The 10,265-nt window shown below is 37.6% G+C and overlaps 1 protein-coding gene across 1 annotated transcript; it reads right to left on the minus strand.

Annotated features, from left to right (window-relative positions):
• Positions 1 to 1,763: 1,763 nt before the first annotated feature.
• LOC149138456 (large ribosomal subunit protein eL14z-like) lies at positions 1,764 to 9,604 on the minus strand. The gene is made up of 6 exons (XM_089447056.1): positions 9,432 to 9,604; positions 9,346 to 9,371; positions 3,969 to 4,070; positions 2,431 to 2,560; positions 2,198 to 2,310; positions 1,764 to 2,095 (listed from the first exon to the last, which is right to left on the minus strand). The coding sequence occupies exons 2-6, from the start codon at positions 9,346 to 9,348 to the stop codon at positions 2,039 to 2,041; spliced, it is 405 nt and encodes a 134-aa protein (XP_089303182.1). The 5' UTR covers positions 9,349 to 9,371; positions 9,432 to 9,604; the 3' UTR covers positions 1,764 to 2,038.
• Between the last annotated feature and the right edge of the window lie 661 nt (positions 9,605 to 10,265).

The raw sequence follows: 10,265 nt of genomic DNA on the forward strand, positions 1-10,265 counted from the left end.
TAACCATACAATCAAAATGCAAGTTAACAAGGCATAACAAAATTGATCCATAGGTTGGTGCAAAAGGCAAGTTAACAAGGCATAACAAAAGCAGCATGCAGTCATCACGAAATTGATCCATAGGTTGGTGCAACAGGGGATATGGAGCTAAACTAATGCATCCCCCACATTGATGAGAAGGGAAAGGGGGCGAAGACAGGTCTTGCGTATGCAGGACACGAGGTCACCCTAGGACAGTGTTTTGTGCACTGGAGGTAGATTCATGCATACACCGAACTTCGATCAGTTCAATATGGATCATTTAGTGCACTAACATCGGATGGCATATGCCAAGGGTACAGCTTATGGCCCTTGTGTTGAATAATTCAGTTAATGTTTGGAAAATCAGCCAAAACAGGATGGATACCCCAGGAATTGGCAAGCTCACCCTCGCATCACACTAATTAATTTAGAATTTCTAAGTCTCGATGATGTAAATGGCATCAGAGGAATTTGTAAACAATCCTCTTCCCCCTGTGCAAACAAGGTGAATGATTTTGGGACTAACGGTTATGCAGCAACAACATGATAGCGTAGGAAGTGAGCTCCTTTTAAATTCAGTTCTGGCTATCTTCAAAACTGGGAAGCTGCATTGTGTGGCATTGGTCCGGAAGAGGAAAGAAAATCCCTATGTTAAATCCTTAACTCACAGATTGTCTCAAGAATTATCTGTAGGAAATGGGGCTTGCAATATGAATTGCAGTTAATTCATTTTGCTACAAAGTTTGATCTGAAGCTAGAAGGATCCCATCAAAATATGAAGCAAAAAACTGACAAAATTATTGTCATTATGCCGAGCAATCTGGGTCAATTGAGGGTAGCAGTTGTAACTGCAAACAGACATTCTCCAGCTGCAATTGAAGTATAATCAGTTGGTTTCCAGTTTCACTTCAACAGTGGAAATGCTCATTGATTATAGGACACTCATCCAGAGGACTGGGGATGAGATAGCATGCCTACATCAAAAGCTTGAGGTGCAAATGACCCTTAGTCTGAGGCAGTCAGGCTCTCCTCCATCTAGGAACTCCGAAGGTCATTCTGAAACTCCAACCCCCCTGCTTTTGAGCTTTACGATATATATAAAACCATGCAAACTTTTGGGAGTTTTTGGCAAGTTTCCACCACTAGATATTATAGGACTGCAACCTCTTTAGACTAGCTTTTTATGCATTCTGGCAGATGGAAAGAACTGATTGTAATTACCTGCCACATAGAATTTGTGGATTTTTTATGTAAGACTTGAGGCAGTTCCCCAAACGTTGTTGTAAATATGAATACAAGTTACAGTTACAGTTATACAAAAAAAACAAAAAGCAACTTCCAATTTGACAATGAAACATCCATATCCAAGATGTTATCAGAAACAGGACACCCAAATGCAAAATGCAGAACAAGAAACAACACTGAAGCCATTCATGGAAGAAGAGATGTGAATGTATTAGGTATATTAAACTGATTTATATTGTACGATAGTGACAAGATGGAAATGAGATCAGAAGAAGAAACGAGTTTCTTGGTCAGGTCTCTAGTAAGGTAGTACAAGAAAAAGAAGAACAAACAAACAAACAATATCTATAAACTTCTGATAATATGTTCGAGTTGTATACTTGGAGTTTTAGGAATTTCAAAGCATGTCACAAGAAAAGAGAGTTCCAAAAGAAACTTTACCATTGCATGGACAGTTAAATATTTAAAATCCCATTTCCTACCACTGAAGGTATTGATTAACCAAATATCAAATGTTCTAAATATTAGATAAATAACATCCACATGCTAATTGATTTTTGCCTCAAATGCTGGCTTTCTTGATGATCCAAGGTTTTGATCTCAACATGTAAGGCTTGCTTTGACAAATAAACACTACCCAAGAGATCAAAATTTTCATGAAAATTGTAATAACATAAGCACCAATACAACCTAAATTTCCCACAAGTGAGCTCGAATTTGCAGCAGTCTCTAAAAACAAAAATGAATAAAAACAGTACTTCAAAAATTATTCTCAGACAGGGTTCTCCTTTTTCAACTTTGAAAGCTCGCGCTTGATGAGTGTTCCCCTCTGCATTCAATATAAGGTAAGCTGTGAGACGATTCGAAAATTTTTAACCGACTAAAAAAATGGATCATTCATTGTTTGCTTCAAAAGAGATCAAGAACAAACCTTGATTTTAGCCAGCATGATTTTAAATCTCTCAAAGTCGTTCAATTCAGCTCTTCGCTTTTGCACGATTAATTTTCGACCCCATGAACTATTCTCCCATCTCTTTTGAACTTCTGTTAATTAAATTAAATTACAACAGTTATTACCCAATTAAAAAAAGTTACCACCCACTGCCAAAATTTAGGATACCAAAAGTATCAGCAAAACAGGACTGCCAGTAAAAAATTTCAAACCTGCAGACTCCATAGCATCAATTAAAACTTTCTTCTTTGGTACTCTAGGAATGTCAATCTTGATATCTGTCAGTGAAAGCCTTTTAAAGTTCATTTGAGATCTCACCATCTTCGGTGCATCAACCAATGCCTGTTACAACACAAAATGGTAGCAATCAATGATAGAGAGGTATAGTATAGTATAGAAAACCTGTATAGTATGACCCTTGTGGACCACACAATGTGCGCTCTCTAGGCCTGAAACACCCAGAGTACCTACAAAACACACTCTGGTTAAATGAACACGGATAACTTCAAATAGATAAGGACATATACCAATGTACCATTTCATGTCAATCATTTGACACAGGTCCATATTAGTGCAGGATTGTAAAAAACTACCCACATGTACATGAGTTTTGTGATACACAGTGTGCGCTTTCTAGGCCTTGAACACCCAGAGTGCCTACAAAACACACTCTGGTTAAATGAACACGGATAACTTCAAATAGATAAGGACATATACCAATGTACCATTTCATGTCAATCATTTGACACAGGTCCATACTAGTGCAGGATTGTAAAAAACTACCCACATGTACATGAGTTTTGTGATGTAATTTAGGGCTCACATTTAGGCAGGCCAATGTTTTCTTATGATTTCTCTCTTTCATATTCTAAGCATTTCAAAATATTTGATCTACTGATACTGACATTATCCCAAGAACTCATTTCTGAACTAAGACTTAACTTGAGAAACTAGTCAAGATTTCAGTGGATTTAAGTGGATTTAAGTACCCTAGTGTTTGGCTGGCAAACTAGGTAAAATAGATCCAGATTCCAAACAATGTATTCAACCTCATTTATCAATGTTTTCATGCAATAGTTCTGACTTTATTCCTGAACTAAAATGTGTCCTGAGAAGCCATTCAAGATTCAAGTACTCTAGTGTCTGGCTAATAAATTAGGCAAGAGAGGTCCAGTTTCCACATGTTGAATCCTATTTCTTTTGTCAATGGTTTCATGCACTACTTCTCACTCTATCCTTGTTAATTGTCACCGGGATTCCACTTATATGTTGCATAATAGACTATTCTGTGTCAGATCAATAACCAACTAATCATGAAAGAAAATGCAGAGTTGGATTATTAATAGTATACGACAAATGCAGAAACCCAGGCAAGTAACAATAATGTAGAATTGGGGATAAAATATGCAAATCAAAATGTATTCGTAACTACTGTAAAGGATGGATACTAATCAGATGCTTCCAATACCTAGGTCTGATAAAATCCATTTCATTAATAAGACTGAACTCCTGGTTCCACTGATGTAAATCTCAGTATATGGTATTTAAAGGAGCATTGTAAAATACACCCTACCATACCCACCCAGCAAGATGCTTCTCAAATCAGCCAATTTTGTGCCAAACTGTCTTTGTAATTGGTGTCAATTCATAATTATTGTCTTGCGTCAAAGTTTCGTTTATGGTCTTACATTGAACAAAAAGATTCACTGTGTAAGCAGAATAAATAGGAAGGCAGGCTGAGGCTACATACCCGGTTCTGGTCAACAACATCGACAATTACAACAAGCTTCCCATAGTCAGGCCCATAGTTAACAAGGGCTACACGCCCAATCTCGACATAGCGTCTGAAAGGCTGCAACCAAAAACCAAAAATAAATCTCAGGCACAGTAAGCAAAAGAAGCCTGTTCTATTATTTTTCCCCTCTGATAAACCTGCTAACAATGGAAATTTGAACCTTGAGAATAAACATGGCAAATCCACTCTTCGATATGTACAATGGCTACCAGACATATACTTACAATAATTTTTGTTATAGGTTTTGTTGTCCTATAAAGTAAATAGAATAAAGCACTACTTTTATGTTTCAAGTCATAAAATTCCAATAAAATAGCCACACAACAATTGTTAATTTCTGTAGATGAGAGCATCAACAAATAAAGATCCATTAACATAGTGGTGCAACTCCTTACCTATGAAAGAAATTTAAAAAGAACATTGCAATACAAAGTTCCTGTTTTAAATACCGTATTTCTGAGAACTGTATAGACAGGGCAAATTGACTCCTAAGTAATCCTTATGTACAACTTTACTAGAATGTATACAAGCGTAAATCACTTAACACTGGCACAGTTAGACACAAGGAGCAAAATATATACATATATAAAACTAAAAATAAGTCTAACAAAAAATTTAAGAGCACACAGGTCACATATGTCCCAAGTGTCAGACACTGCAACACATGATACACATGCCCTAAACAGGGTGTGCCCTGTTACGTAGCCACATGTAACATATCTGCTGTATACATTATAAAAATCAATAAGGGTGCGGGAAACGCTGGTAAGTAAATCCCAGATATCCACATCCACAAGAAGCAAGGGATTGACAGATCAATGTAAAACCATTAGACTTCACACATAATGTTGTTGCAATAGATCATGACCCATACTAATTGTGAGACCAATACAATTAACGACTTTGATAGCAATAGTAGCACTAGGAAACATAGCTTGAGATGGATTGGAGAGAAATATAGATACATCAATTGAGCAGTCATGAAATCTAAATCATTGCATGTTTGTTGAATACAGGAGCAAGTCCTTAGGGATTTAGACAGCATTTCAAATGATAAAGGACCATCTGAAAGATATAATGATGTAACTGCTAAGCTAAGTCACCGGATTCGCCGTTTTTTATGCATAAAATTCGAAATTCGGCGAATTTGAAGGTCAAACGAACATGTTCGTTCGAGTTCGCCATTAAATTCGGCGAACTCGAATTTCATGCCGAATTCGAATTTTAGCCGAATAAAATCGCCATTAAATTCGTTTCGATGCGTTGAAATTCGCCGGCAGCTGATTAAATTCGTTTTTTTTCGCGCCCGCGGGTATGAGTGTTCCTGTTTTAGGTTTCATTGGTTTCAACTTTCATTGACTCGGGTTTCGTTGTTTCAAGTTTTCATTGCCGCCGCTGGTCATTGCAGACGCCATAGACTACACCTTGACGGGCTCGGGTTTTTCCAGAAACAAAGACTCGTATCTCCTGAACAGGCATTGATATCTCCCAAATCAGTGTAAGAGAAGTTTGTTGGAAGACAAGGCGTGAAAGAAAGGGTTGTTCTGGCCCTTCTGGGCATATCTATCTTCTGCTATATCAGTTTACCAAGCCGAGAGGCGAGAAGTTAGAACTCAGAAAACTGCCGCGTGTCAATCAAGTTCATATAAATAATCTCTTTTAGGTGATCACTGCCCTCATCAATTGGCCGCCCTTTGAAAAATATCCACGTCCCTTAATTTTCCATCCTTAAAATATCCACGACCGCCCTTTGAAAATATCCATAGTCATTAATACGTTTAATTTTGCATAACATATATACACCCTTACTTATATATACTTATTATGTATGTATATGCAAATAATATTCTTTAAATTATTTCAAGGTATGGGACTCGTGAGATTGAACGAGGTAATATGAGAGGTTAACAATAGGCTCTTACTTTATTCCTATAATTGACTATTATTATGAGGTAGTTCACCCATTTAAATATTCATAATACCAACTGTAATTTCATTTAAATGATTTAGTTTAAAAGCTTCTTTTATTTAGTGTTTTTCTTAATATAATATTTAGAATATCCCTCAGTGTGATTTAATATAGTTGTGTTATATATGTTTACCCATATTTATAATCACCCTTAATTTTAGGTAAATAAAAATTATATTTATTTATAGTTTGAAATAAATATAATGCTATACTATATCAGTTTTAATATAATATGAGAAATGGTTTACTATTATGCTATACTATATCAGTTTGTGTTCTCTTTTTGTCATTATTGTTCATCTATGATCACTAATACTATAAGTTTCTTCTAAAACAGAACAGAAACAGCTATACTAAATGCATTTGAAGTTGCCATACCATTTCTCATATGCATATGATATATCTATCTTTAATATACATTTTTTTTTTCGAATTTCTATATGTCGAATTTTATCGACAAAATTTGAGTTGCCGAACTTTATTCGAATTTCATGGTCCTCGAACTCGAACTCGAACTCGAACCTGGTGACTTAGCTGCAAAGCCTGCTGCATCTAGTAAAGAATGATAGGAGGAAGAAATCTTTCAAAAAATCATGCCTTCATACAGGAGGGGGCAGTGGGGAAGCATAAGTTTTAAAACTAGGCCGGTCTAACTCAGACTCAGCCTGGTTGACAAGCCATACCCCTGCCCAGACTGACTAGGTCAATTATCCGGTTCAGCTGCCGGTCCGTTACCGAACAGACCAAGTTGGTCATTGACTCGGCCAATCCAATAATGGAGCGGCCAAGCCCGACTTAAACTGGCCGGTCTCGGCAGCAGGAAAAAAAGGCGGGTTGGGCAGACTTGAAATCATTTTTTTTGTTTAAACTATTTCCTAGCCCCTCTACCCCTCTCCCATGCCTATAAAGGTGACCCAACCCCCTCATATTTCCTCACAGCTATCTCATTGCATTTATGTGAGCATTTATGAGGAATTTGTGAGCAGTTGAAGTTGGTTTTTGGAGAAGCATTGAAGAGGTTCTTGGGCAATCTCTGGAGCAGCACTGAGGAGTTGGTTTTTGGAGCAGCATTGAAGAGGTACTTGGGCAATCTCTGGAGCAGCACTAAGGAGTTGGTTTTTGGAGCAGCATTGGTTATGTGTTTTTGTTCTGATCTCTATATATTACATGTATTGGACACTGCACTGAGTGCCATTTTGATATAATAGACATATTCATGAGCATACTTTGGTAAGTGTTGTCTTCTCTCTATTATTCTAATGCTTTGAGTTTGAAAACATGAATGAAAATCTGTTGATGTACGTTTTGTATTAAAAATTAAATATTTAATGTACTAGTCTGAATCGATACCGAGTTGGAGTCTGAATTGAGTGCACACTCACTGAATCAATGCTCCTAGGTTTCAGGCAATAAGAAAGAAGAAGGGTAAGGGCCTCCCTCATGATCCGATTCCCTATTCCCTATCCCCGATCCGATCCGGCACTTCTCCTGGTCTGGTAGATTCCCTCAAAAGCCCTCATGGTCTAGGGCTGCTACAGAGAGAATGTCTATCTAGCAGGTGGTGAGTGAGCCATTCTTCTTCTCCCTTTGGTCGAGCGGTTGATTCCGAGTCTGAGTCCAAGTTTTAGAACATTGGTGGGAAGAAGATCAGATATCATAGAAGTGCTGAAAGTCATACTTGGACCTTTAACTTTCGTTGTTCTTCACCTGTTCACGAGCAGAATAAGGAATGGTAGCATTGTGCCAACCTGAGAGCTAACTGCGAGGTTAACCTATGGGAATCATGAGACTGATGCAATCAATGGATTTAATGGCAATGTCAGCACAAGTAAACATAGCTTGAGAAATTAGGTAGATTGATATTGATATATCGATTGAACAGTCATGAAACCTTATTGCCTGTCTGTTTGGAGTAGGGAACAAGTTGCTTGAGATTTAGACAGCATTTCCTGTGATAACAAAATTTCTGCAAGATTTATCCGAGACTATGGATAAGCCTTACACATCATGTTGTTTTCTTGCTCAGGAGAAGAATGAGGAATGGTAGTGGTGTTGTCTGGCCAAGCTGGGACTTAAGGAGAACAAGGAAGGAGATGGGTGACCTTGGTTTCCCAGTTCAGACCTGAAGGACAAGGGCCAAAAGAATATTTAAGCAGCTATGAACACTGAATTGACCAGAACAATTTAGAGCATAACAGTATACTTGCTGAGATGAAATACATCAAATTCAACCCAAGCCAGTCAATAGAAGTACGATGAAGCTAATGCACCAGAACAAAAAGAGGATTCAGCAATCCTGGACATGCTGCAATCATGGTGAATATGATGACGGCACGGATGAATATGAGTGCAGCAAAGCACCTCAAAAGGATGGGCTATCTGAACTCTGGTATTTTTGTTGAAAACCAACTCTATCCGTATATGTTGTTAATGAGCCTTTAATCCACTGGTGAGGATGGCGAGCCTCGAATCGCCAAGGAGTGTTCCATGCTCATTGTGGTCTGCCCCATCAATATAGCATGTCATGAAGGGATGATGCCAGCAGAAAGTCCCAGTTGAATCCGACCAAATAAAAACCTCTTGACCTAGCATCTAACGCAAAGGAAGTTTGGGGTATGCAGTGCAGCGCCTCGGATCGCGTTCGTGGATGCACTAGTAACAAACAAATATAACTATGAAAAAGCCTATTTTTCAAGATCATTTGAGGGGCGACAGTATAGGCAGTAACAAACGGGAGAAATTTATTTTCAACTTACATAGCAATTAACATAAAACGGCACATTTTGGTTTGTAACGATAAGCCTTCATACAAAGATGAATATGATTACTCATGAAAGAGGTGGTGATTATATAAATAATCTAGAAAGCGACCCACTCAAAGATCATCAGACTAAGAAGAATATAGAAAAACCTAAACCCTCTCCTGTGCATCAATAAATTACTTCTCTCTCTAACAAATACATAAAAACAAACGCACTAAGGACACACTACAGAAAAAGGATCTATAGATGTTACACGAAAAAAATGTTTATACAGAGTAGATAAGTCTATTTATGCTGCCTCGTGGAAGATAGAAGTCAAATCCATAACCTTCTCACTCCGTTACTAAACAAAAGCCCTTGCCACTCGAACACAAGAACATGTACACGAGATAAAAGCCATATAACGAGGAATTTAAACAAACTTAGGAGACATATAATGATCCTGTGAAAAATCAACTCCTATATCTGGTTTTTCGACCTACATATGGGAGAAATGCAGCAGTGTTGAGATCCATGCATTACAACTTCAGGAGCATAATAAACCGCTTACTGTAAACATCATAACAGAAAAAACAAATAGCAAGAGCCATGGAATTCTAACCATGATGTCTCCGCGCTCCTCTACTCCTTGCGCTCCGCCAGATGCCTGTGCCTTACCAGAGCAAACTGAAAAATGCTCCTCTACACCTTGCGCTCCGCCAGATGCCTGTGCCTTACCAGAGCAAACTGAGAAATCCTTAAGGCCTTCAGGACGCTAGGTTAAAACCCTAACCCTTACAAAACCCTATTTTTTAACGAACCCTAGTTGCTTTAAGTCGAACCCTCGCATTCCCACGCGGCGGGGCGGATTTGTTTAGGCCCGTCGAGTCGAGTTAATTTCTAATTGATTCATTAAAGTTTTGTATTTGCCTTACTATGTTGGAGTGCCACTCGGCTAGGTCAAATAAGTGTTATTTCGTTGTGGCTGTTTCAATTATTAGAAGGGTAATCCTATCTTAGCAATTGTACCAAGAGTTATGTACCAAGAGTGGTAAAGTAACCGTGATAGGAAGAGTGGGATGTGTGGAAGGTAATAATCAAATTAAACATAGAAGGAAGAGAATTAAACATAGAAGGAAGAGTGGGAGGTGTAGGAGGCAATAATCAAACTAAACATAGAAATAGAGAGACAATGAAATATAATTTAAATTTGAGTTTTAATATATTTTCTAAATAATGTATTATGAGGTTAATTTAAAAATAAAATTGAAGTGACATAAATATCTTAGAACAATGTCAATCGTTATGGGCACAATATACATAGCCTTTGCACAATGCTAGTTCTAAGGTAGATAAGCTTTTTTTGTTTTTTGAATATGCTTAATCAGAACATGATCCATCCAAGACTCTACATGCATGTACTCTATATAAATTCTACTAAACTAATGAAAACTTACTCTAAAAAAAATCATATGTAGCATAGGGTTTTGCCCATTATTTTTTTTTTTTTTTCAAAAGGTGGAAAAACCTATCACACTCAGT

This window comes from Pinus tabuliformis, chromosome X, assembly GCF_031772625.1.
Source record: "Pinus tabuliformis cultivar Carrire ecotype Pingquan chromosome X, CPIR1, whole genome shotgun sequence".
NCBI lineage: Eukaryota > Viridiplantae > Streptophyta > Pinopsida > Pinales > Pinaceae > Pinus > Pinus tabuliformis.

Bases quoted from the DNA above. Each gene is read 5' to 3' on its own strand.
- LOC149138456 (XM_089447056.1), bottom strand. The intron at 2,311-2,430 runs GTTTGAAATTTT...TTTAATTAACAG, and splicing joins TGATGCTATGGAGTCTGCAG to AAGTTCAAAAGAGATGGGAG. The intron at 2,096-2,197 runs GTTTGTTCTTGA...TATTGAATGCAG, and splicing joins TCATGCTGGCTAAAATCAAG to AGGGGAACACTCATCAAGCG.